This window comes from Scyliorhinus canicula, chromosome 7 (assembly GCF_902713615.1).
Source record: "Scyliorhinus canicula chromosome 7, sScyCan1.1, whole genome shotgun sequence".
In the NCBI taxonomy this organism is placed as follows: Eukaryota; Metazoa; Chordata; class Chondrichthyes; order Carcharhiniformes; family Scyliorhinidae; genus Scyliorhinus; species Scyliorhinus canicula.
Genome location: NC_052152.1, coordinates 65775439 through 65801594, shown reverse-complemented (window position 1 = coordinate 65801594; position 26156 = coordinate 65775439). Strand labels below are relative to the sequence as shown.

The window sequence follows — 26156 nt, the reverse complement described above, 5'->3', positions numbered from 1 at the left end:
CGGTGGACGTGATTTATTTAGATTTCCAGAAGGCCTTTGACAAGGTTTCCAGAAAGCCTTTGACAACTGTTAAATAAGTTAAAAGTCCATGGTGGTAAGGGTAAGATCCTGGCATGGATAGAGGATTGGCTGACTGGCAGAAGGCAGAGAGTGGGGATAAAGGGGTATTTTTCAGGATGGCATCCAGTGACTAGTAGTGTGCTTCAGGGGTCTGTGCTGGGACTACAACTTTTCACAATATACATTAATGACCTGGAAGAAGGAACTGAAGGCACTGTTGCTAAGTTTGCAGAGGAGGTTATGTACTTTGGAAGGAGGAATTTAAGCATAGACTATTTTCTAAATGGGGACATGTTTAGGAAATCAGAAGCACAAAGGGACTTGGAAGTCCTCGTTCATGATTCTCTGAAGGTTAATGTGTCGGTTCATTCGGCAGTTAAGAAGGCAAATGAAATGTTAGCATTCATGTCAAGAAGGCTAGAATACAAGACGTACTTCTAATGCTGTCTAAGGCTCTGGTCAGACCCCATTTGGAGTATTGTGAACAGTTTTGGGCTCCGCATCTAAGGAAGAATGTGCTGTCCTTGGAAAGGGTCCAGAGGAGGTTCACAAGAATGATCCCTGGAATGAAGAACTTGTCGTCTGAGGAACGGTTAAGGACTCTGGGCCTGTACTTGTTGGAGTTTAGAAGGATGAGGGGGGATCTTATTGAAACTTACAGGATACTGCGAGGCCTGTATAGAGTGGACATAGAGATGATGTTTCCACTTGTAGGAAAAACTAGAAGCAGAGGACACCATCTTAGACTAAAGGGACGATCCTTCAGAACAGAGATGAGGAGGAATTTCTTCAGCCAGAGGGTGATGAATCTGTGGAACTCTTTGCCGCAGAAGGCTGTGGAGGCCAAATCACTGAGTGTCTTTAAGACGGAGATAGATAGGTTCTTGATTAATAAGGGATCAGGGGTTATGGGGAGAAGGCAGGAGAATGGGGATGAGAAAAATATTAGCCATGATTGAATGGCGGAGCAGACTCAATGGGCTAAGTGGCCTAATTCTGCTTCTATGCCTTATTGTCTTATGGTCTTAGCTGTGATAATTTTCCTCCTTGATTCAGTCAACCACAGCCTGAATAAAAAACGTGCCGAGCAAAACGCAAAGCAAAATACTGCAGTTGCTGGAAATTTGAAATATAAATGGAAAATGCTGGAAACACTCAGCAGGTTAGGCAGCATCAATGGAAAAGACGGAAGCAGGATATTCTGAACAATGGTTTTGAACCTGAACTGTTCCATCTGTGTGTTCCCAGCATTATCCATTTTAATTTAGCAAAACACATTCTGTTATGGAGGGGGGTCTTATCACAAGTATACAATGTGCAAGAAATGCAATGACATGTTAAAATGGGGTTTGCTTCATTATATCATTCTTTGATCAGCACATGATGGGGTTCATCCAGCATTTTCATTAAGAAAGCATCCCTTTAATTGCATAAAAGGAGAAGTGCAAAAGAATTGAATATCGTAAATATCAACCGGCATAAGCTTCATAAATGTGAAAGAACACAAAAATATGTTGCTACTTACTCTTTCATTGGTATCCTTCTGTTCACCTAGAATTGATCATACATTTTATGAAACAATGAACATTCAGTTGCTTAGGTTTAATAAAACACAAAAGTACTGAACTGATAAATTCAACAACTGACAGGCTGATAAAACACAAAACAAATTCATACAAGCAAACAATTCATATTCTATCAAAATCATACTCCTACTTAAGTCAAAGCATACAAATTCAGCAACCCGTGCTACACAGAATTGGAATATTTTTTATATTCAATGGAAATACATGGGGCTGGACTCTCCATCGGCGGGAACCTCCACTTCACTGGCAGAGCACTCACGCCCAGGGATTTCCCGACGAAGGTGCCCACAATGGAAAACCCTATTGGCCAGCTGCCGGGATGGAGGATCCCGGTGCCGGCGGGGGCACTCTGTGCTGGAAAACAGGTACGACGGGAAAGAGAATCCCGCCCATGGTCCCTGGTGAAAATTTGAACATTGCAAGGCTGTTGGATTTTATTTTCTTCTATATGTAATGGGGACAGGCGAGGGAGTTCCTTTTCTTAATGTTCCTCAATATTTATCCTGGAGGGGGGCTACCTCGCTAGCAGCAAGGTTTTTAGCTAGTGATCGGGAGTGTGGTGGGGGGAGGGGCTGCGGCCTGTTGGACCTGTTTAGACATGGTTCAATGAGTCCAACTTCTTTGGTGGGACTCTTTTCCCCAGTTCATAAGGAGTACTCCAAAATAGGCATCTTTTAATGGGCAACTTTTGATAGCCAATGGGGTTTCCCATTGTGGGCACCCAATGCCATCAGGAAATCTGTGGGCGTGAGTGCTCTGCGGTGAAGCGGACGATCCCATCAACAAAGAATCCAGCCCCATGTATTTCCATTGAATATTAAAAATATTCCAATTCTGTGCAGCATGGTGTATTTAATTTTTCCTAGGATGAAGAAAGCAGAATATTCAACTATAGCCATTTCAGACCATGCCCTGCACTTGGTAGACTTGGTTTTACAGGTTGGTCCTATTCAACGTCCGGTAGGATATTGGACACTGGGCTATTGGCAGATATAGGGGTTTGTGGGAGAATTTCTGAGGCTATAGATGAGTATGTTGGGTTCAATGGGAACGGGTCTATCTCTCCTTCCACACTGTGGGAGACCTTGAGAGCGGTTATCAGAGGGGTGATTATATCATACATGGCACACATGAATAGGAAGGTAAGAGAAGCTAGTTGACAATATTCTGGAGGTGGACTCCAGGACTGCCCTGGAGCTCTTGCCAAATAGGAAGAAACTACAGACGCAGTTTGATCTGTTGTGTATGGGTAAGGTGATACGCTAACTGCGGCATTCGAGGGGGTCATTTATGAATATCAGGAGACGGCTAACCGTCTCCTGTCTCACCAGTTGAGGCACCAGGTGGACTCATGGGAAATCATTCAGGTCAGGAATTTGAGCTGTAAGCTGAAGTCCACCACAGATAGAGTAAGTGGCTTGTTTGAGGATTTCTATAAGAACCTTTACTGGTTGAAGCCGCCAGAGGGGGGTTTAGAGATGCCAGCATTTTTGAAGGGTCTGGAATTCCCTGTGGTGGGGGAGGATGGTTTGTGGGTGGGGGGGGTGTGTGGGATGGGATTGTGTTCCCTTTTGTATTTTTTTCATGTTTGATGTTTCAAGGGGTTTATAAAAATATGTATGTTTTGTATGATTTTGTAAAATTGAAGCCTTTAATAAAAACATTTTCTTTCAAGAATACTTGTTATGTTTTATGTAGATTGATATAGATGAGCATCAAATTCAAGACATCATGCTGGGTCAGTGAGCCACATCCCCCACTATTCTCCAAAAGATAAAATACCACATATGGGTGTGAAAATGTGCTAACAACAAGTGTACCTACTTCTTCTAAATGACTGCAATGTTGACCTGAGTTGTTCCTAAACTGCTCCCTTCTCCTATGCACTGCCTGTGGCTTCAAAACTCAGCAGGGGAAACAGGCAACTTTGTCAACAAATCCGTGGTCCACCAGCCTGGTCTTCTTAATGGCCCTTTTAGAGGGGCAGCTGCACTTAACAATGTTGCTTGCATATAAATTGTCAAACTGACAAGGCCTTGTATGGACACTTGTTTGACATAACTTAACTGAATTTAAATACTTGAGCAAATGTTACATAAGTATGCTTTGTAAGGCCAAAGCAAAACCAACTAAAAGCTGCACGTTGCTTTTCCACAAACAATATTGGACTGTGAAGAAGAAGATACTTTGAGGCCATGGAATGTTTAGCCAGAGGCTCAGTGTGGTAAAATTACAGCAGCCACATTTCAAAGTAGTATTAACCTTAATCAAACTTTATGTTTCAATAAGTATGATAAAAAAAATACAGGATATGATGAACCTGGTGACAGAAGTATGTTTTAGAAGGTTTGAAAACTTTGCCACCAGGGTTAACAAATGCCAGCTCAACTGACGTACGATTTAGATATAGATTTATTGTCACATGTACCGAGGTACATTGAAAAGTATCGTTCAGCGTAAAGTCCAGTCAGATCGTACCATACATGAAAAACATAGGACAAGTGATAGACATGGACATCGGGTGAAAATATGGAGTGTAATGTTACACAGTAGAGAAGATCAGTGAAGAGATCAGTTCAGTCCATAAGAGGGCCATTCAGGAGTCTGGTAACAGCAAGAAAGAAGCTGTTTTTGAATCTACTAGTGGGTGTTCTTAGACTTTTCTACCTTCTGCCCGATGGAAGAGGTTGGAAGACAGAGTACCCCGGATGGGAGGATTTTGCTGCCCGCTTTCCAAAACCAGTGGGATATATAGACAGAGTCAATGGATGGGAGGCAGGTTCGTGAGATTAACTGGGCTGTGTTCGCAACTCTGTAGTTTCTTACGGTCTTGGACCAAGCAGTTGCCTTACCAAGCTGTGATGTTGCCAGATAGAATGTTTTTTATGGTTCGTCTGTAAAAATTGTTGAGAGTCAATGTGGACATGCTGAATGTCCTTAGTTTCCTGAGGAAGTATAGGCGTTGTTGTATTTTCTTGGTTGTAGTGTCGACATGGGTGGACCAGGACAGATAGTTGGCGATGTGTACACCTAGGAATTTGAAGCTGTCAACCATCTCCACCTTGGCACCATTGATGCAGACAGGAGTGTGTACGGTACTTCACTTCCTGAAGTCGATGACCAGCAGCTTAGTTTGCTGACATTGAGGAAGAGATTCTTGTCATTGCACCATATCACTAGGTTCTCTAACTCCCTCCTGTACTCTAACTCATTGTTGTTTGAGATCTGACCCACCACGGTCGTGGCATCAGTAAACCTTCAACTTGTGAATTTTGTTTTTTACGTCGACATTAAGCTCACATGCTCTTAAAAACAAGATTTTGTTACTATTGTAATCTCTTAACAATACCGTCTGTTAACTATTTTTGGTTCAATTCACAGCTTTTTTATATCGGACAGGTTGATGACGTTGGCCTTCGCACCGTTGTCAAACTTAACTGTTGTCACTGCGCCATTTATATTTCATGGCACTGTCCATTTATCCTTATGATTATTTGCCTTCAATTCACTATTGTTGCAGATTTGTACAAATACATTATTATTTGGTATGACTTGAGTCTCCTTGTCTTCGCTGGAGATCATGTCTACAAAGAGTGTGTCCTCTGAACACACTTCATCAATAGCGCTGATACTCTTTGGTTGTTCAGGCTTTCTCCTGGAATAACATTGGGCTGCAAAATTATTTCTGCCATTACTGTTGACCATGTGTTTTCCATAAGCAGATACGATGGTAGTCTTCTTGAAGCATGTGGGAACCTCAGAACGGAGTAAGGAGTGGTTGAAGATGTCCGTGCTCACATCCGCCAGCTGGTCCACACAAGAACTTAGTACATGACCAGGGACTCTGTCAGGACCCGTTGCTTTCCGTAGGTTCACTTTCAAGAATGCCAATCTGACTTCTGAAGCTGTGACTGTGCTTATGGGTGTGTGTGAGGCTGTTGGGACAGTTGACAACTGTTTGTTGGTTTTCTGCTCGAAACAAGCATAGAATGCGTTGAGTTCATTGGGAGAGATGCTCTGTTGCCAGTGGTTCTACTCTGCTTTGTCTTGTAGCTAGTTATATTGATTAAGCCTTGCCACAACTGATGAGAGTCCGTGTCATTCGTCTGTGACTGTAGCTTAATTTGGTATTGGCTCTTGGCATCCCTGATAGCTTTGCAGAGGTTGTCCCTACATTTCTTGTATAGGTCAGAGTTGCATGTCTTGAACGCCTCAGACCTGAACTTCAGTCGGGAGTGAATCTCCCGATTAAACCATGGTTATTGGTTGGGGAACGCACGTAGTACGTTCTTTGGCATGCAATCTTCTACACACTTGCTGAAGAAATCTGTGACGATGGTGGCATACACACTTAGGTTGGCCGATGAGTTCTTGAATAGGGACCAGTCCACTGAGACCAAGCAGTCGCATAGGAGCACTTCCATTGCCTTGGGCCAGCATAGCATGACCTTCTTAACCTGATGCTCATGCTTAAGTATCTGCTTATTTGCCGAGAGAAGGAAAAATGGGCGCGATTCTCCGCAAATGCAGAGAGTCGTAAAGGCTGCCATGAAACTGGCCGTGTTTCACGGCAGCCTCCGCGCCCCCTCCCGGGACCCGATTCTTCCCCCTGGTTGGGGCTTGGCTAGGAGCGCGGCCCCGCGAAGCACGGCATCGCAGGCTTAGCGACCGTCGCTAAGCCCGCGAGCCAAGGGTCACAGCGGCTGACGCACATGATGACGTCAGCCGCGCATGCGCAGATTGGACGGCTCCAACCCGCGCATGCGCAAATGACGTCATCACGTACATGCGTCAAACCCAAGCATGCGCGGGCCGTCATGCCCCTCAGCCGCCCCGCGGACTGATCCTGCGGGGCGGCGGAGGAACAAAGAGTGCGCGGGTTTCGGACCCGCTGCCCGCGATCGATAGCGGGAGGTCGATAGCGGGAGGTCGGGAAAAATGTCGGGAAAGCCCTCCCGCTATTCTCCGACCCGTCATGGGCAGCGGAGAATCGCGCCCAATGTCTTTTGGACCAATTTTCTGAAGTGCAGTTAGGGGATGGATTGGTAGGTGCCCTTGATGTTTGTGTAGCAGTGGTAAAGGATGTGAGGCCCCTAGTAGGACAGGTGATGTGTTGGTGGAATGTTGGTGGTACACTCTTGAGGTTGGCCTGTGGAAGTCCCCGGCCAGGATGAACAAGGGTATTCTGTTTGACTGTTATATATGGCGGTGTACAATTCATCAAGAGCCTCCTTCACTTCCGCCTAGGGATCACCATGACGGTGGCAGAAGTGAACTCCCATGGAAGATAGTATGAGTGGCATTTCACAGTCAGGTATTCCAGGTCCGGGCAGCAGTAGTTTGCCAGGGTCGCCACGTCTGAGCACCACCGAAGTTCAGGAGTAGTTGATGAGGAGGCAAACCCCTCCAACATTCGCTTTGCCCGATGACGCGGTGCGGGCCATCCGATGAACTGCGAAGCAATCCGGTTGTATGGCCAGTGAGGCAGGAATGAGCCATGTCTCTGAAACAGAGCACACAACAATCTCTCACTTCTCTCTGAGAGGTAAGTCTAGCGTTAACTCATCCAGCTTGTTTTCGATCACTTGGACGTTTGCCAGGAGTATTCTGCAGAGAGGAGATTTGAAACCGCATTGTTTTAGTTGTGCAAAGTTTGGTTTTGAAAGCTGTAGGAAACTGATACAAGCTGACACAGATGTCAGGGTTTATGTTTTTTTTGAAATGCCCAGAAATTCAGTTACGTGTGTTTTTCTGTGCTTTCTACTATCAGATAAACTGTTTCTCGTCAATTAGCTGTGCAAAATAGGAACGTAGGACTTAGGTTCAGGAGGAGGCCATTCAACCCATCAGACCTGTTCCACCATTCAATAAGATCATGGCTGATCTGGTTGTGGTCTGAACTCCACTTTTCCCCCCAATGACCCTTGCCTATCAAATGTTTGTCTAACTCTGCCTTTAATAAATTCAATGACCCAGCCTCAACTGCTTTCTCAGGAAGAGAATTCCACATACTATTGATGCTATGAAAAATCAAATCCTACTCTTTGCCGCCTTGAAGGGAGTCCTCTTATTCTTAAACTACGTCCCTGGTTCTAGTTTCTCCCACAAGTGGAAGCATTCTCCCAGTATTTATGCTGTAAAATCCCCTCAGGATTGCATATATTTCAATAAGATCACTTCTCATTCCTCTAAATTCTAATAGATCCAACCCATCCAACCTTTTTCCATAAGATAAGACTCATCACAGGAATGAGTGTAGTGGACCCTCTACGTATGGCCTCTAATGCAATTATATATTTTTCAATTAAAGAGACCAAAGTAGTACAAGTATTCCAGATGTGGTCTCACACATCTGTGCCTTGTAGCACTTCAGTGAAACTTCCCTATTTTAAGTTCCAGTCCCATAGAATCCCTACAGTGCAGAAGAAGGCCATTTGGCCTATTGGGTCTGTACCAGCCCTCCAAAAGAGCACCCTACCCCGGTCCACGTCCCTCCCATATACCCGTAACTGCATAACCCCACCTAACCTGCACAACTTTGGACTGTGGGAGAAAACCGGACCGCCCGGAGGAAACCCACGCAGGGGGAGAATGAGCATTTCCCACACGGACAGGCTGGAATCAAACACATGCTGTGAGACAGCAATGCTCACCACTGTGCCACCGTGTCACCCTTTTAAGTAATTTCTGTGACACTCCACATGTTATACAAAGCCAACCCAAGAAAGACCCATTTATCCCTATTCTCTGCTTCCTGTTACCTAACTATTCCTTTATCCATGCTAATATATTAACCATTACACAATTTAATATTATCTTCTGCAGTAACCTTTGATGTTGCACCTTATAAAATGCATTCTGGTAATCCAAGTACACATCTGCAGATTGTTTGCTCCTTTCTGAAAACAATTCTAATAAATTAGTTAAACACAATTACCTTTCACATACCTAAGGTGGCTTTACCTGGTTACATTAGAATAATGGGTTATAGAAATTTCCCTATGACAGATGTTAGGCCAACTGACTTGTAGTTTCCTGTTTACTCTCCTGTTAGGAATTTGGGAAATTAACGAGGTCAACAGTGAATTTGAGATGAAAATGAAGTAACAGACAAGTAACAAGATTGGAGCTGTCTCGAGGAATAATGAGATTTGATTTGCCCAGTAACACGATTATCAGGCCACGAGAGATATTGAGGTGTGAAAAACTGTTTACTACTGGGGTTATACACCTGATGACTTCTAATGGCAAGGAATTTGAGAAATGTAGACAGACAAATCCATAGCATGCGATATCAAAGATATGGAACAATATAACCCTCTTTGGGGTAACAGGCTAGTTTTTCATCCAACAGTTAGAGGTCAGTTCAATTTATGATCTGTGCGATGCAATCCTGTTTAATCTAACATTGAAAGTCATGACAGATTGCAGATATTCTTCTCTAGAAGATGCAGTTTTGTGTCATTGCTGAACCAGGAATAGACGTTTTCTCAGAATTGTTTCACCTATCAAGGGATATTCATTGTCATGCAGCAGCCACCTATCCAGCCGATCTGGAGCGATGAAAAGCCTTGGAAAATGGGATTGTCACAGTATGTATGCATCAGGCCAGGGTACCATGCACAGACATACGGAATTTGGGTTTTGTGGTCACATATTATTGACATGTTCATCGAGTGGTAAGCCATTCTATTCACGAAGGCACCCAGCTGTCTCACCGGTGCCGTGATGGCCACGAGTGCAGTCCATGGCACCCTGGATTCAGGACAATCCAGCAATAGCTACAAAACCTCTGGTTCATTCAGCCTGGCTGCCTTTGTCCTCCAGTGATGAATGAATGTGAGGATCCATCTGAACAGAGCATCAGAAATGAGCTTGATGCAGGTATCAACAGTTGATTGCAACATACCACACAGACATTTCGGGTGGGTTTGCCAGGTGCTCCCATCTGATTTTTGGATGAGATCCAGCCCGCTATTCACCCACCCTTGGTCATCTTTTTGGAGCTTGGGCAGTTTCTCACCGGTCAAGCCCACACCTCGAAATTTTTCTGCAGTGGGGCACTAAACTCTCCTGCCAGAGCAGCTCCTCAGAGATCAGGGCGCCATTTTGAAAGGGTGCTCTGATCTCAAAGTGAGTTTGAGGGTCCCCCACATTCCGCACCCACAAACAATGCGAAACTCTCCCACCGAAAACATGGGCAACCCCCTCGACCCTGAGGGGCAACCTCCTCACCACCCCCCCACAATAAAAATTAATGAGAGAACTCCCCCACCCCCCCAGGCATGAGGGTGACCCTGTTCTACACTTATCCATTCATCTTTGTGGACATCAGGCATACCTCCCCCCTGCCCCCCCCCCCCCCCCCCCCCCCGTGCCCCCCCCCCCCCCCCCCAATTAAGCATATCCTGCTATGGAGTCGCTTTGGGCCCTAACACCTTTATGCCCTCCCCCTATACAGATTCCCTCCCTATTGAGTCTCCTCCCTCATTCAAAATCGTGCCCAGGGCAGCACGGTGCACAGTAGTTAACACTGTTGCTTCACAGCTCCAAGGTCCCAAGTTCGATTTCGGCTTGGGTCACTGTCTGTGTGGAGTCGGCACAAAATTCCTGTGTCTGCATGGGGTTTTCTCTGGGTTCTCCGGTTTTCTCTCACACGTCCCGAAAGACGTGCTATTAGGTATTTTGGACATTCTGAATTTTACCTCTGTGTAACCGAACAGGTGCCGGAATGTGGCGACTCAGGGTTTTTCACAGTAACTTCATTGCAGTGTTAATATAAGCCTACTTGTGGCAATAAAGATTATTATATTGTATATTATATATTATATTAGATCCCATGCTGACCCCTGGAAGGTTCTGGATGTAAATGAATTGAACGCTACCATGACGTTCAGAGCCACTGGCACTGGATAGCACACCGTTGGAGGGGATCTCTGGCCCAATCATCTGGCATATTAATTTCATGGTGTAGAGAGATAGAGCTTCCTGTGGCACAGAACATCTGACATGTTGAGGGAGCTGGATCACTGCCTGTACATTCTGGCAGTAGGACAGTGGCATCATCTGAGTCCCCTTCTCTCCCTGCTGGTGCTACACCCGCTGTCATAGAAACATAGAAAATAGGAGCGGGAGGAAGCGATTTGGCCTTCGAGCTGTTCATTATGATCATGGCTGACCACTCTCTGGGTGGAGAAATTTCTCATCACCTCTGTCCTAAATGACCCTCAGACTGTGACCCCTGGTTCTGGACACACTCACTATCAGGAATATCCTTCTTGCATCTACCCTGTCTAGCCCTGTTATAATTTCTATGTGATCCCTCCTTATTCTTGTGAACTCCAGCAAATACAATCATAACCCACTCAATCTCCCCTCATACATCTCTACTGCCATCAGAGGAATCAGCCTGGTAAACTTTCTCTGCACTCCCGCTAGAGCAAGAATATTCTTTCTCAGATAAGAAACCACAACTGCACACAATATTCCAGATGTGGCCTCATCAAGGCCTGTACAATTGCAGCAAGCCATCTCTGCTTCTGCAGTGGAATCCTCTGGCCACAAAGCTAAAATACCATTTACCTTCTTTACTGCCTGTTGCATCTGCGTGCTTACCTTCAGTGACTGATGTACAAGGACACCCATATCTTGTGACATATTCCTCTCTCCTAATTTATGGCTATTCAGATAATATGCCTTCCCATTTTTGTCACCAAATTGGATAACATCACATTTATCCACATTATTCTGCATCTTCCATCATTTACCCACTCGCTCAACTGGTCCAATTCACACTGAAGGATTTCTGCGTCCTCCTCACTGCTCACCCTCCCACTCAACCTGGTGTCATATGCAAATTTGGAGATTATACATTTCATTCCCTCATCTAAATCATTAATATATATTGTGAATAGCTTGAGTCTTAGTACGGATCCCTGCGGTACCCCATTTGGAAAAAGACACATTTATTCCTACTCTTTGTTTCCAGTTTTCGATACATCTCAAATGCATTACCCCTAAACCGATAAGCTTTAATTTTACAAGTGTTGCATTGTTTTCCAAGTGCTCGGTTATAAAATCTGTGATAATAGATTCTAGAATCAACGTCAGACTTACTGGTCTATAATTCACTGTTTTCTCTCGACCTCCCTTTTAAAATAGTGGGGTTACATTAGCTACCCTCCAAACTGTAGGAACTGTTCCAGAGTCTATAGAATCTTGGAAGAGGACCACCAATGCGCCCACTATTTCACGGGCCACTTCCTTAAGTACTTTGATTATCAGGCCCAGGGGATTTATTGACCTTCAGTCCCATCAGTTTCCCCAACGCTTTCTCTACATATGCTGATCTCTTCAGGTCCTTCCTCTCATTAAACATTGTTTTCCTCAACATTTCTGGTACCTTATTTCTGTCCTTTGTGAAGACAGAACCAAAGTATGTATTTAGTTGATCAGCCATTTCTTTGTTCCCCATTATAAATTCCCCTGTTTCTGAGCGCAAGTGGCCTATATTTGTCTTCACCAATCCATTTTTCTTTGCATACCTATAGAAACCTTTACAAACAGTTTTAATGTTCCCCGCAAGCTTACTCCCGTACTCTATTTTTCCCTTCTTAATCAATTTCTTAGTCCTCCTTTGCTGAATTCTAAACTGCTCCCAATCCTCAGGTCTGCTGTTTTCCTTTGCCAATTTGTATGCTCCTTCCTTGAATTTAATACTATCTCTAATTTCCCTTGTAAGTTTGGCCACCTTTTCTGTTTTATATTTGCGCAAGACAGGAACAAACAGTTGCTGCAGTTCCTCCATTCATCTATGCACTCCTTGAATCTTTGCCATCGCCTATCCACCGTCATTTCTTTAAATAACATTTCCCAATTATCATAGCCAGCTCGCACCTCATATCATAGTAGCTTCCTTTATTAAGATTCAGAATCAACTAAATAACTCTCCACCTTGATGAAGTTTTTTCATCATGTTATGGCCGCTCATCCCCAAGGGGTCTCACACAACTAGATTGCTAATTATTCCTTTCTCATTGCACAATACCTAGTCTTGGATGCACGTTTCACTCATTGGGTCGTCAAGGTATTAGTCCAGAAAACGATCTTGTATACACTCCAGGAATTTATCCTCTATAGTATTGTGACTAATTTGATTTGCCCAATCTATATGCAGATTAAAATCACCCATAATTACAGATGCACCTCTCCTCCCAAATGTCTCTCCTGACAATGCAGCCTGCAGACACCTAGCCTCACCTTCCTTCTGCTCATCTCTTCTTCCTGAGCAGTGGGCCCCACAGTAGAGTACACATACCCCATTTGCTGAGATGCAGATTGCACAGCCCTGTGGACTTAAGGGCAGAAATGCTCCAAGAGATTTGACAAAACAAGACTCCTCAAAACAAAACTAACAAGGCAAATACTTCAGAAGAAATCACAGGAAATGGTATGGAATCTCAGCAATAAAGCAGCAGCAATTTGCCACCTGAACTCCAAATAACTTACGGAGTCAGTGCTCTGATCCTCTTTTATCCTGCCCTTGGTAAATGATGATAAATGTGAAAACACGGATTGGCCACCTGTCTGTGGTGCTGGTGCACCATGTGCTAAATTGTATGAATAACGTAATATTGGAGGCAATTAGGTTGTTAATGGGCTTAATTGCCTGTTTTATTATTGGCAGGCTCAAACGCACGTCCGCCGACTATAATTTCAAACAAGTGCACCATACATCAGGCACGTATCCAACATATTCTGGCCTAAGTCAAGACTGACAAAAAATACCTTGTCAACACTTCTGCATTTTCCATGTTTTCCATTCACAATTCCCAGACTCACTCTCTCGAGGACCATCATTCGCATTAGTCACACTTTTCCACTTTCGATACTTGGAAAACATCTTCCTATCTGTTTTTATATTACTAACTTTTTCTCATCTGCTTCTTTCGTCTTCTTTATTACTTCTTCAATCATTTTATACGGGTTTTAAAACCTACTACTAATCTTTGGAGATTGATATATTTTTTCAATTTGGTACTATCCTTAACTTTCTTATTCAGCTATTGATGATGCGACCTTCTCACTTATTTTTTTCCTCACTGGGATATATGTTCTCTGAAAGTTATTCAATATCCCCTTAACAGTCTGTCACCGCATGGTGCAACCGTCGCCTGGAATAAAGTGTCCAGGTAATTTCCCCCTTTCAGTACTTGGTGAACAGCTTCCTATCTGTTTTTATATTACTAATTAACTTTTTCTCATCCGTTTCAGATGGGACCCGAAAAATTGGAAAAGTGTGTGTCAGGTCAGCTACCTGGCACATTCAATTATGGGTAAATAACCACATCAGGGAACAATTTTTTTTGAGCATTTAAAATGGGGTTAAAAGTTTGGATCATTTGTTTCAGATGTTCCAAAGGCTGCTTTGAGCCTGTCAAAATAAGTTAGATTGACAGAATATGAAGAACATGGGAAAGCGAAACTGCTTCCTAATTCGCCAGCAGGGATTATAGAGCGTGGGCACATTGTGGTTGTTTTTTTTTTACTTTGTTTTTTTACATCTAAATTTGAAGTCACACTTGTATGTGTTCTGCATTACTGTCACTTTGAAGGATAATGGGGCAGCATGTCTATGGAGGAGATGGTATTGACACTTGCAGCGTACCATGGAAGCAGTTCTCCTGAGTAATTGGCAGCTAGAGTCCCCGGGTCTGCGGACACCATCAGCTATGTAATGACTGTCCCTCTGACTATGGAGCCGAGTGATTTACTTGATTTGTGCCACTTAACCAAAGACTTCAGAAGGATACTCCACAAATTTGAATTTGACTTGCTGACAGCTGGGGACCCCTCACTTCAATGTCTGATAGGTTTTGGAACAATTATGAAAATGGTAGGATATCCTTCATCATTTATCATAGAATTTACAGTGCAGAAGGAAGCCATTCGGCCCATCGTGTCTGCACCGGCTCTTGGAAAGAGCACCCTACCCAAGGTCAACACCTCCACCCTATCACCATAACCCAGTAACCCCAGCCAACACTAAGGGCAATTTTGGACACTAAGGGCAATTTATCATGGCCAATCCACCTAACCTGCACATCTTTGGACTGTGGGAGGAAACCGGAGCACCCAGAGGAAACCCACGCACACACAGGGAGGATGTGCAGACTCCGCACAGACAGTGACCCAAGCCGGAATTGAACCTGGGACCCTGGAGCTGTAAAGCAATTGTGCTATCCACAATGCTACCGTGCTGCCCACGATTTCTCCTTTTCTCTCAGCTCTTCCCATAATGCTGAAGTCCAACACATGTGTTTAGTGTTAAATGTTCAAAACCCAACATATTGCCACCTAAGTTCTAACAGTTGCAGTTAAATATTGACAATTTATAGTGAAACTGCTCTCAATGTAGCTGATATACATGCATTTGTATGGCGCCTTTAAGGTTACAAAACATTGCTCGACACTGCACTAATGATAGCAAGCAAAATATGGCACTAAAGCACATAAGAAAATATGCAGACAATTGAGAAAAAGCATGGACAAAAAGATTTTACTGAGTATTAAAATGAAGAGGAAGAGGTAGAGAGGTGAATGGTTTTATGTGTGGAATAGCAGAATTGAGGAGTAAGGCACAATGGCATAGTGGCTCCGTGGTTAGCACTGCTGCCTCACAGCACCATGGACACATTTACGAAGCACCATTTTGGAAAGTGGCATCATCGGAACAAATGCGACGGAGGCGAAGGAGTTGAGAGAAAGAGATGGAGTCCTTACAGGGTGCAGGGTGTGAAGAGCTGTAGTCCAGATAGCTGTGGGAGTCAGTGGGCTTGCAGTGGATATTAGTGGATAGTCTATTGCCGGAAATGGAGACAGATCAAGGAAGGGAAGGAAAGTGTCTGAGATTGTCCAGGTGAAAGTGATGGAGGGGTGGAAACCCCTCCCCCCACACCCACAGTTCATCCTCTGATGTTAGTTTCCCTGCTGTTTGACCTTTCACATCTTTTGTCCTCTCTGGGGACTGCCATTAATATTCTTTCTCCTTGGTATCTGTGGCCATTAGCACCCGGTTTCCCTGGGTTTCTGTGGCTATGACTCATCTTTCATTCTCACTCCACAGTATAAATATTTCCCACTTTCCCTGTCTGTTAGCTTTGACAAAGAGCCATCGGACTCAAAACGTTAGCTCTTTTCTCTCCCTACAGATGCTGCCAGATCAGGAAACATAGCTCATTCTGATGATGAACCATCAAACAACAAAGCTTTGATTGATGTTGAAACATCACAAAACATAGTTTTGGCTGATGCCGGACGTAACTGCAGAACACATAGCTTTGACTGATGATGAAACATCTGGGGTGGGATTCTCCTCCTCTAACCGGCGGGGCGGGCCGTACTGGTGCCGGAGAGTGGTGTGAACCACTCTGGCATCAGGCCGCTTCGAAGGAGCGGACTCCTCCACCCCTTCAGGGGCCAGGCCGGCATCGGCGGGGTGGGTGCCGCGCCAACCGGCGCGAGTTGGTGCATGCGCGGGAGTGCCAGCGTGTACTGGTGTCATCCCAGCGCATGCGCATGGGGGTTCTTCTCCACGCCAGCCATGGCGGACCGTTACACCGGCCGGCGCAGAGTGAAAGAGTGCCCCCACGGCACAGGCCCGCCCGCAGATCAGTGGGCCCCGATTGCAGGCCAGGCCACTGTGGGGGTTCCCTGGGGCTAGATCCCCTCCCCCCCCTCCCGAGGACTCCGCAGGCCACCCGCAGAGCCAGGTCCCGCCGGTAAGGACCTGGTATATTTCACGCCGGCGGGACCCGCCGAAAATGGGCGGCCACTCAGCCCATCGCGAGTCGGAGAATCGTCCGTGGGGGCTGCTGCCAACGGTCCCTGACCGGCACGGTGCGATTCCCGCCCCCATCGCAAAACCGCCGTCAGGGTGGCGGGGTGGGATTCACGCCTACCCCCGGCAATTCTCCGGCCCAGCGGGGGGTCGGAGAATCCCGGCCCTGGAAACTAACTACTACTGATGCTGAAACATCAGGAAACAGGGCAATCACTTATGCTTACACATCAGAACCTAAGTTAGTCTGAATAGAGGAATCGCAAGCTGAGATACTACCAGTAATTGCTCGCAAACTACAGACCATAAAAGCCGAAACGGAAAAGGACTCAATGCTCCAGAAGGTAAAACAATACAACAGGGAAGGATAGCCGGCTGGATCCAGATCACCCTTTTAAGACATAAGAGATGATCTGACTACAATAGATGGTGTCCTGCCAAAAGGAGACAGAATAGTGATACCTGCAAGTTTAGGTCAAGGGATTCTGCAGCAGATTCACGAGGGTCAAGGCATCGAGAAGTGTCGCAGGCGAGACAGACAATTGGCGTATGGGCCAGGAATAAACAGAGAGATTGATCATTATGTGCACGCATGTCCGACTTGTCAGATTCATCAACCTGCACAGAGCAAGGAATCTGTGTAACAAATGGCAATTGGGACCAGTCTGGGTCTCTCACAGCCATAAATGCTGCTGTGGAGAAACTATGAACCACATTACCACCAGCCGTAGAAATCCTTAAATAGCAAGGTACCACAGTTCATCAGTCCAGAAACTGATAACAAGAAGATAAGTGAAATAATCACTAAGACAAAGAAGAAGCAACAAGAGGTACACAACAGACATACCAGGCCTTTACCTGAGTTTCACAAAGCGAACTTTGTGAGGATTCAAGATCCAAAAGGTGGTTAGCCCAATCTTGCTGCAGATCTAAAACAGGTAACACCCAGATCCTACCTAGTGCAAACAGAACGAGGAGTGCTGTTCAGAACAGACGAGCGTTACTTCGTGTCCAGCACAACGTTCAAGCTCAACGGAAAACAGTTGTTCCACGAGACAACATAATTAAGGACATTGCCTTACAAGATCCAAGTTTAGCAATAACACAGATAGAGGATGGGCTAGAGCAATATAATGCCTTGAATATTCCACTGAGACGTTTCACCAGAAGAACACAACCTCCAGAGAGACTGAACTTGTGAATGTAATTTAACCATTCTCATCCAAGTGATGGAACTGTAATAATTTAAACAAATACTGTAATGTATGATAATAAGGTAGTGATAGTTAACATACAACATACAGTGCAGAAGGAGGCCATTCAGCCCATCAAGTCTACACTGACCCACTTAAGCCCTCACTTCCGCCCTATCCCCATAACCCAGAACCTAATCCCTCTTCCCCTTTGTTGGTCATTAAGGGTAATTTATCATGGCCAATTCGCCTAACCAGCACGTCTTTGGACTGTGGAAGGAAACCGGAGCACCCGGAAGAAACCCACGCAGACTCGGGGAGAACGTGCAAACTCCGCACAGACAGTGACCCAGTGGGGATTCGAACCTGGGACCCTGGCGCTCTGAAGCCACAGTGCTATCCACTTGTGCTACCATGCTGCCCAAAACAGTCATTACTAGTCATTTAGATAGCAATACTGTTGGAAGAGAGATAAAAGAAAATATCACAAACACTGTAATACTGATGATATTTTATTTTGCAAAGAAAGGGGATGTGGTATTATCATAACTATCAGCATTACAAGGGTTAATGTAGTACCATGAATAGCCACTTGAGGGAGCTGCAGATACTACTGTATAAAGCAGTGATGCTAAACCTTAGGGGAGGCATAAGCAGGAGACAGCTCAAGCGAGGTCATCAGAGCAGTTAGTATGAAAAGGTTAGATTAAAGTTGTACCAGTGAGTGAGATTAGCAGTAGGTGAGTATAGTTCGATGATATTGATCAATTCTGTATTCTAAAAGGTTGTTTAAATAAAAGCTATACTGTGGTCTTTGAGGAACACTACGCAATCCATCCTGAATAAGCAACACAAAGAACACCACACCCTATTTATTCTATTCCCTTCTGAATATCACCATTGAATTTGGTTCCACCGCCCGTTCAGGCACTTACGAGGCCCCGTGGACTTCATGCCGCAAATGATTGTCCCGCTGGCTGATTCACCGGGACCGCGCCAGCCAGCTTCCTGCTAACAAGGGGGAGCAGCACTTAAATCCATCCCACAGAACAAATCCTAGACAGCACGCAGCCATGTCACCGCGCAGATCTGCACCAGGATTCGGGGATGCAGACCTGGCCAGAATGTTGGATGTGGTGAAGTCCAGACGGGATGCCATGTTCCCCCGAGGGGCTCAGAGGGTCAACCAGAGGGCAGCAGGTGCTACCTGGGAGGAAGTGTCAGCAGTCGCCATCTTGAGGAGTGTCACCAGGAGGACCGGCACCCAGTGCCATAAGAAGATTATTGACCTTCACCTGGAATCTCCCCACCACCACCGACGACCATACGCCTGGCACCTCCCTCCCCTTCCCACCCTCCGCGGACGACCATGCACCTGGTACCACCCCCGCTCCCACCCTGTACCATACTGTGCCCCAGCCCACCCTTGTCCAGAAGTGGTGCACAGGCCTTCACCCTCCCACCCACCTGCTCCTCCCCTCCCCTCCCTAACCCCACGCTGCATGAAGAATGTGGCTCTCAATGTCCCTTCTGTGTCTCCACAGGAGATGTTGGCCCCATAACAGAAGGGAGAGGGCTGAGATGGCCGACAGGGTGCTGGACACCAGAGTCCTCACCCACCCTGTACGAGGAAAGGGCCCTGGAGGTCATGGAGTTTGCCGATGACAGATCAGTCACTGATGTAGAGGTTGGAGTATGGAGCAGTGGTGAGAATCCATCGGCCCTCATCCAGATGACCTGTCACATGTGAGATATTGACACCAGATAGAATGATCCTTCTCTCGCATTGGCCACCTGTCTGTTCCCCGCAGGATCACCATCCAATGGAGCCGGCCCATCTGGGGTGGTTTCCCCCCACATCAGGTGGAGGCAGGAATATTCATAGGGGTACAACAGTCAGAGACTGCTGGATCTCAAGACCTAGCTGGGTCCCAGTCAGATGCTGAGCCTCTGGGCTAGGTTTACCCGGAGCTGCTGCAGTCAATACGGTGCGGCAGTGAGATTCAGAGGGGGACGTCTTGGACACTCCAGCAGGTCCATAGCCGATTGCAGGGCACAGGGGATGGTGCCTGCGATGCATAGCACTGAGGCCAACAGTGCTAGGGTGGCAACCACAGTGCAAAGCCTGTGCATGATCTAAGCAACATAAGCTGTGGTGTCCAAGGCATGGTTCAGTCAGTGACAGCAATGGCTGAGGGCCTCAGCAGCAAATCCAAGTCGCTGGTGGATGTGTCCCAGTCCCAGGTGGACCATTCTGAGGCGCTGCGGATCATGTCCCACTCTCAGGTGGGCATCACCGAGACACTCCAGAGCATGTCCCAGTCACTGGGGAACATGTTCCAGTCTCAGGTGGACCTTGCCAGCACACTCCAGAGCATGTTCTGGTCACTAAGAAGCATCATTGAGGACGTTGATGCCATGGTGGAGACATAGGGGAGCCAGCAAGGCTGGCAAAGTCAGGTGGCGCAGGGGCACCTGGAGTTCAATCCAGCTGCTCCTCCATCCCGAGGTCATCTCCAGGTTCCTACCGCAACCGATGTGAAGGAAATGAAATGAAAATCGCTTACTGTCACGAGTAGGCTTCACTGAAGTTACTGTGAAAAGCCCCAGTCGCCACATTCTGGCGCCTGTTCGGGGAGGCAGGTACGGAATTGAACCGTGCTGCTGGCCTGCCTTGGTCTGCTTTAAAAGCCAGTGATTTAGCCCAGTGTGCTAAACCAGCCCCTGGATTCCAATCCAACATGCTCTGGAGTGTGCTGGCAATTCCCTAAGAGCCAACAGGCCATCTGGGGTGATCCTCGAAGAGGCCAGGGATCTCTGACTGCCCAGGATGTAGCTGTCATGCACACTCCCTGAGAAATGTGCGCATCTGTGCAGATCCGAAGCTGGTGGTTGCACATAAGTTGAACATTTAGGAAGTGGAAACTCGCTCAATTGATGAAGGGTGTAGCTTGTGAAATGCCACACAACTTCCCCGCTCGAGCCCTGGAATGGTCCTGGGGTGTAAAGGTTCAGGGCTACGGTGACCTTGACGGCCACAGGGAGCAGGTATCCTCCGCCTCGCAGTGGTACACAAGGACATGGCACAGGTGCCGCACCATCCTCTGGTTGAGGCGAAGCATCCTGAGGCCCACGCTGTCCATCATCTGCTCGAAAAATCAGCAATGTCTGTACACATTAAGCCATCATCAGCCTTCTCCTCTGTGTTCCTCCCTAGCCTGATGGGCGGCTTGGTCCTCAGGGTGTGGGGTGGAGCCCTGCACGTGGGACTCCACCTCGAGCCTCTGTCGATGCTGCTGTTGCCTTCTCCAGCGTCTAGCAGCCCAACCTGCCACCAGCACCATGATGGCAGCCTCCGCGGGATCCAAGATATCATCCATTGTGTAATATCTGTAGGAAATTGGAGAGGAGCCCTCCAGTCCCCCATGGCTCCCCCCGCCCTCCCCCCTCACATCCCCTGCCATCATTCAGGGTGCTATCGAATCCCCCTTGTCCATGCACCCCAGTCACAGTTGGAGCCCCTGGGTGCAGGCCCTGTACCTCAAACCACAGTGCCCCTGATCTCACTGCCCGGGATCAAAGCTGGCTGCTCACCTCCGTGGATTCCAGAAGCAACCATCCCACCAGGTTCACGTTTTTAAAAAGGAATATATACTCTTTGGTACCTGCATTACCGCATGCTGGGGAGGAATTTAGATAACGGGAGCCCGTTCGATAGGGGTCGTTCCCGCTATTTGAATGGAGATTGGCATTAATTGGTGATTATTGGTTTCTTGCCACGCCGCAGTAGAATTCAGTTCTTGCCAACAGGATTGGGCCAGTTAGATTGCAAAATGATTGTCGTCCTGCAAGATTCTCAATTTTAGCCTCCCCCTTCGATCTAATGGCTGTGTTGTGCTCTTGTCCAAGTGCAAAGCAGCTGTTGAAATGAAATTTGCTTATTGTCACAAGTAGGCTTCAAATTAAGTTACTGTGAAAAGTCCCTAGTCACCACATTCCGGCACCTGTTCGGGGAGGATGGTCCAGGTTAAACCATGCCTAAGAGCTTCTCAATGTTCAAAGTGAGTTTGCCATTACAAACAGATCTGCTCTCATATTACACTGCAATTGTCAATCTGCAACATTGAGGGACTGTTGTCAATATCACACGTGGAGACCACCAGGGAATGGACAAAACCAAACAACTCCTGAGGGAAGAGGTCTGGTTCCCAGGAATTGACCGCATGGTAGAACACAAAATCAATCAGTGTTTGCCTTGTCAAACAAGCACAATGTCAAATCCTTTCAAGTTGGCTGAACTACCTTAGGATTATGGATTGAAGTTAGTGTCAATCACACAGATTTTCCCCACTGCTGAACACCTACTTTTTCTCACTGGCAACAACAGCAGATTCCCCATCATGGAATCTACTTACATCTACTTTTACAAGAGCAGTCATTCCAAAGTCTTTCCATATTGTTGCCAAGTTTGGAATCTCTCAAGCAGTCAGATGTGACACAATGGACCCCAATTCAGCTGCGATGATTTGTTTTGTAAATTTTAAAACTAGCTCTCTTCATCCATCAGGACACCCTGTTTAGCCCAGAACAAATGGAGAAGTTGGGAGATTTATGAGTAATTAGAAAAATGTGATATGCACAGCTACAGCTGAGAGCAAGTCATGGAAGCAAGAGTGCTTTCTTTGCATTGCTCACTCAACTACTGGAAAGCCTCCTGCCACACTTATCTTTGCTCATCCTCTGATCACATATCCTGAGCTACCCCGCAGAATTGATGTGCAACATATATGTGAACACAATCGAGAACAAAAGGATCGAATGTAAGTAAATGCAGAGCAAAATATGAAATTTTGAGCTACACCATTAACAACAGGTGATCAAGTGCTTATGAAATGTGACATTTGTGTTGGAAAGCAAACAACTCCCTGTGGCATCCAACCATTGCTATGGCCAAACACTAAATGGTTAATGATCACTTCTAAGCACGGTTCACAGACCATCACAGGAAATCATTCTTCAAAGCACTGAAAATACCGTTCTCCAGCATTGAATCCGATTCCGTCACCGATATTTCAGATGAAGAATGATTTATGTGAGATTACACCTGATGTCAGAAAATACCCTGCTCATATGAAAAAGTGTCCACCATACTTAAGTGATATGGTACAATGCGAACTATTTTAAATGTAATTCATTGTATATGACTTAGTGCATTGTTAAATTAATACAGAAGTTTGCATATTGAATAGTGTTACTGGTGAAGCTGAATATTCAAGTTATGCTTAAGTTTATTGTTTATGCTTTTTGAGATAAACCAATGAAACATGCTATGCTTCTCATTCACTGGGGGGGGGGGATTTAGTGTATTGAAAATTGCATTATGCATTTTAGACACATACAGTTACCGTACAAATATTCCAGCAGAGGGAGTTGTAAAAAGTAATTGAAAATAATCCATGTTTTAACAGAACATGAAGTTCTGATTTTGAGTACTTCTTACTGAATAGCTTACTGTTTCTCATCAGGAACTTTACACACATACATCTCGGCATTAATATCATCTGCCATTCATCTGCTCATTTTATTAGCCTGTTTACATTCTCCTGGTGTCTGTTACTATCCTCCTCATAACGTACTGCTTGCCTAAGTATCAGTTCATACAGTAGTCTTTGAAATGATGGCCTATGTACCCAAGTCCAGGTTATTTTTTTTAATCAAAAAGAGAAGTAATTGCAATACTGATTTTATAATTCCATACAGTCTGAAAAAGAGTACTTCATCGTTACTCTGTACTTACTGTCCCTTAGCCAATTTTGCGTTGCTTCGTGCATCATCTCTAATTCCAATAATTTTAACTTTGCTAATAAGTTTATCATGTGGTACTCCATCAAATGACTTGTGAAAGTATGTATACACATCGACCACACTATCTTAATTAATACTCTTGGCTACTTCATCAAAGAACAAAATCAAGTCAGTCCAACATGATTTTCCTTTAACAATTATACATTGAATTCCGTAATTAACTCATAGTTTTACAAATGCCAATTAATTGTTTCCTGGATTTCATTCATTTGCAGCCGTCCCTTATTTGAGGATGATGTCTATTCAGCACCAAAACGTTCTGCCATGTCTTCATGTGACTGAAAGGCCAATTCTCGACATACAGATTTTTGTGCACATGGGGCAGGATGTCATTCAGTAATGGGATCGGGAGAGCAGGATTTGCATCTTTTTGTTTCTTCTCTGTCACTGCTCTGCCTCATCAGGAAGACATTGTGATTCAAAGATGCAACTTGATGAGTAGGTTGTTGCCATTTTGATCGATGGGTGGCAAACCTCTCCCAGTCACTGATGTCAATGCTGCCGGTCTGCAGGAATAACCTTAGTGCGTCTTTGAAGCATTTTTCTCATCCTTTCAAGGAGTTTTGGCCATTTTAAAGATGAGAAAACAGGACATGGCAGAGGAGATAGTTTTCGGCCATCTGAACACAATGTCCAGTCCATCAGTGTTGAGTTGACAGGAATTTTGCCTGAATACTTATGGAGCTGACTTCAAGAAGGACACTACTTGATGGCTCTCCCAGTAAACCAGAAGGATTTCTGAGGGAATTTTGCTGGTGCTTTTATGTATTGCTAATACAAAGTCCAGGTCTGACTGCAATACAAGAATGTAGTGACAACAACTATTAGGACTTTGGTTGACTTGTGGACATCTTTGTTCTTATTCTTTCACAGTGCGTAGATGTCACTATCTAAACCCAATCCTAATTGCACTTGAGAAGGCGGTCACTTTCTTGAATTCTTCAAATTCATATGGTGTAGGTACACTCTCAGTGCTTTTAGGGAGGGAGATCCATGATTTGACCTAACGACAGTGAAGAAACAGAGATATAGTCTCAAGTCAGGATGGTGTGTGACTTGAGGGGAACTTAAGACTGGTTGTGTTCCCAGGTATCTGCTGAACTTGTCCTCTTAGTGGTGGTCATTGCAAAAGGTGCTGCCGATGGAGCCTTGGTGAGTTGCTGCAATGCATCTTGTAGATGGTCACGCTGTTGCCACTGTGCCACTATGCATCAGTGTCGGAGGGACTGGATGGTGGAAGAAGTGGATGAGGCGCCAATCAAGTGGGTCGCTTTGTCCTGGATGACATTGAACATCTTGAGTGCTGGTGTTACACATTTACTGTTGATGATTGGAATGGCAGAGCTGACACAGCAAAACCAGTATTGGATATCCCCGTCAACGATGGCCTTTTGAGAGAGGTAGCTGCCAATGTATGAGAAGTGCTCAATATATACATCAGTTCATAGTCCATGCCCACCCCAACCCTGTCCCCTCCTGTTATCCAAGAACCTGTTTTGACTGCTTTAATTACCTACCCAATGAGCTCTTCACCTACCATACTCCCTGGACCTGTCACCCTACCTCATCCCACTCCCCCCTCTGATATGTGACTATTCCTGCCTACCATCAGTACATTGAGTTGTTCCCCCCCCCCCCCCCCCGCCCAGGGCCCTACCAGTGGTACTACAGGCCCCACCCTCTGAGGTACTCCTCTCTTTCCCAGACATTTCCCCCCCTTCTAAGGACATTCCCCCCCCCCCCCCCCCTCCTCCCCGGACACCCTTCCCACGCTTCCCACATAAGCCTGTCCAGCCTTCATTCCACCTTTCCTGCCTATTTTCCCTGCTTTCAGCTTCCGCCTGCCTCCCTTGTCTGGCCTTGGTGCAACATTTGCTAACAACATTCAAGTGAAGTTGTGTGAGGTTCCCAAGAAAGAGAAAGCAACATCTACGGACCTCAAAGTCATGGGAAAGTTGATGCTCGGCATGTGCACAGCATACAGTTGTAAAACTGAAATTTCTAGATTCTTGCTGGTGAGGAACTTAATTTGTAGAGTACATTTGAGGTGGCCTCTTATTGAGAATGCATGTGGTGCACATGCATGCAAATAGCCTTGAAGCTCGTACCGCCTTTAACCTGTCTTGAAAGTTGGGAGAACAAAACTCCAACACTTTATTCTGCTGTCGGAAAACAGATGTTTTGCCTTCCCCCAAATTAAATGCCCCAACCCACCATGATTCTTACTGCTGTCAGGGACAGAAAACTCTTCCCATTGTCTCTGATCATTTCCCCAATATCAAAATTAGACTGGCTGGCTTGTAGCACTGGAGTTATTCCTCTTCATTTTTTGGACAAAGATATCACATTGTAATTCTTCTGTGCACTGCCACTACCCACATATTGAAGGACGATTGGAAGATTGTTCTCAGAGGTTCTGTAATCTCCCCATTACTTCGTTCAGTAAACCCATCTGGACTGAGCGACATTTCTACTTTGTGAATTTCTAACTTTTATGTTTCTCCCCTTTATCTTTTTTAATTCTATCCAATATTGCCATTATGTCCGCCTCTACTGCTGCATTGACTGCAACCTCTCCTCTCATGAAGACAGATGCAAAGTGCTCATTTAGTA

The 26156-nt window shown here is 45.6% G+C and overlaps 2 protein-coding genes across 3 annotated transcripts in view; one reads left to right on the top strand and one right to left on the bottom strand.

Annotated features, from left to right (window-relative positions):
* Positions 1 to 26156, bottom strand: part of si:ch211-214p13.7 — an 84203-nt gene that overhangs the window by 19438 nt on the left and 38609 nt on the right. The window contains exon 3 of one of the 2 annotated variants that reach the window (XM_038802197.1): positions 1586 to 1611. In XM_038802197.1, coding sequence (XP_038658125.1) covers positions 1586 to 1611 — 26 coding nt within the window. Of the gene's footprint in view, positions 1 to 1585; positions 1612 to 24290; positions 24948 to 26156 lie in introns of those variants that run through there. The other variant, XM_038802198.1, reaches the window with a different exon arrangement.
* The window catches only part of LOC119969041 (cell surface glycoprotein CD200 receptor 1-B-like), a 151849-nt gene that overhangs the window by 89944 nt on the left and 35749 nt on the right, over positions 1 to 26156 (top strand). The gene's annotated exons all lie outside the window — the stretch shown is intronic.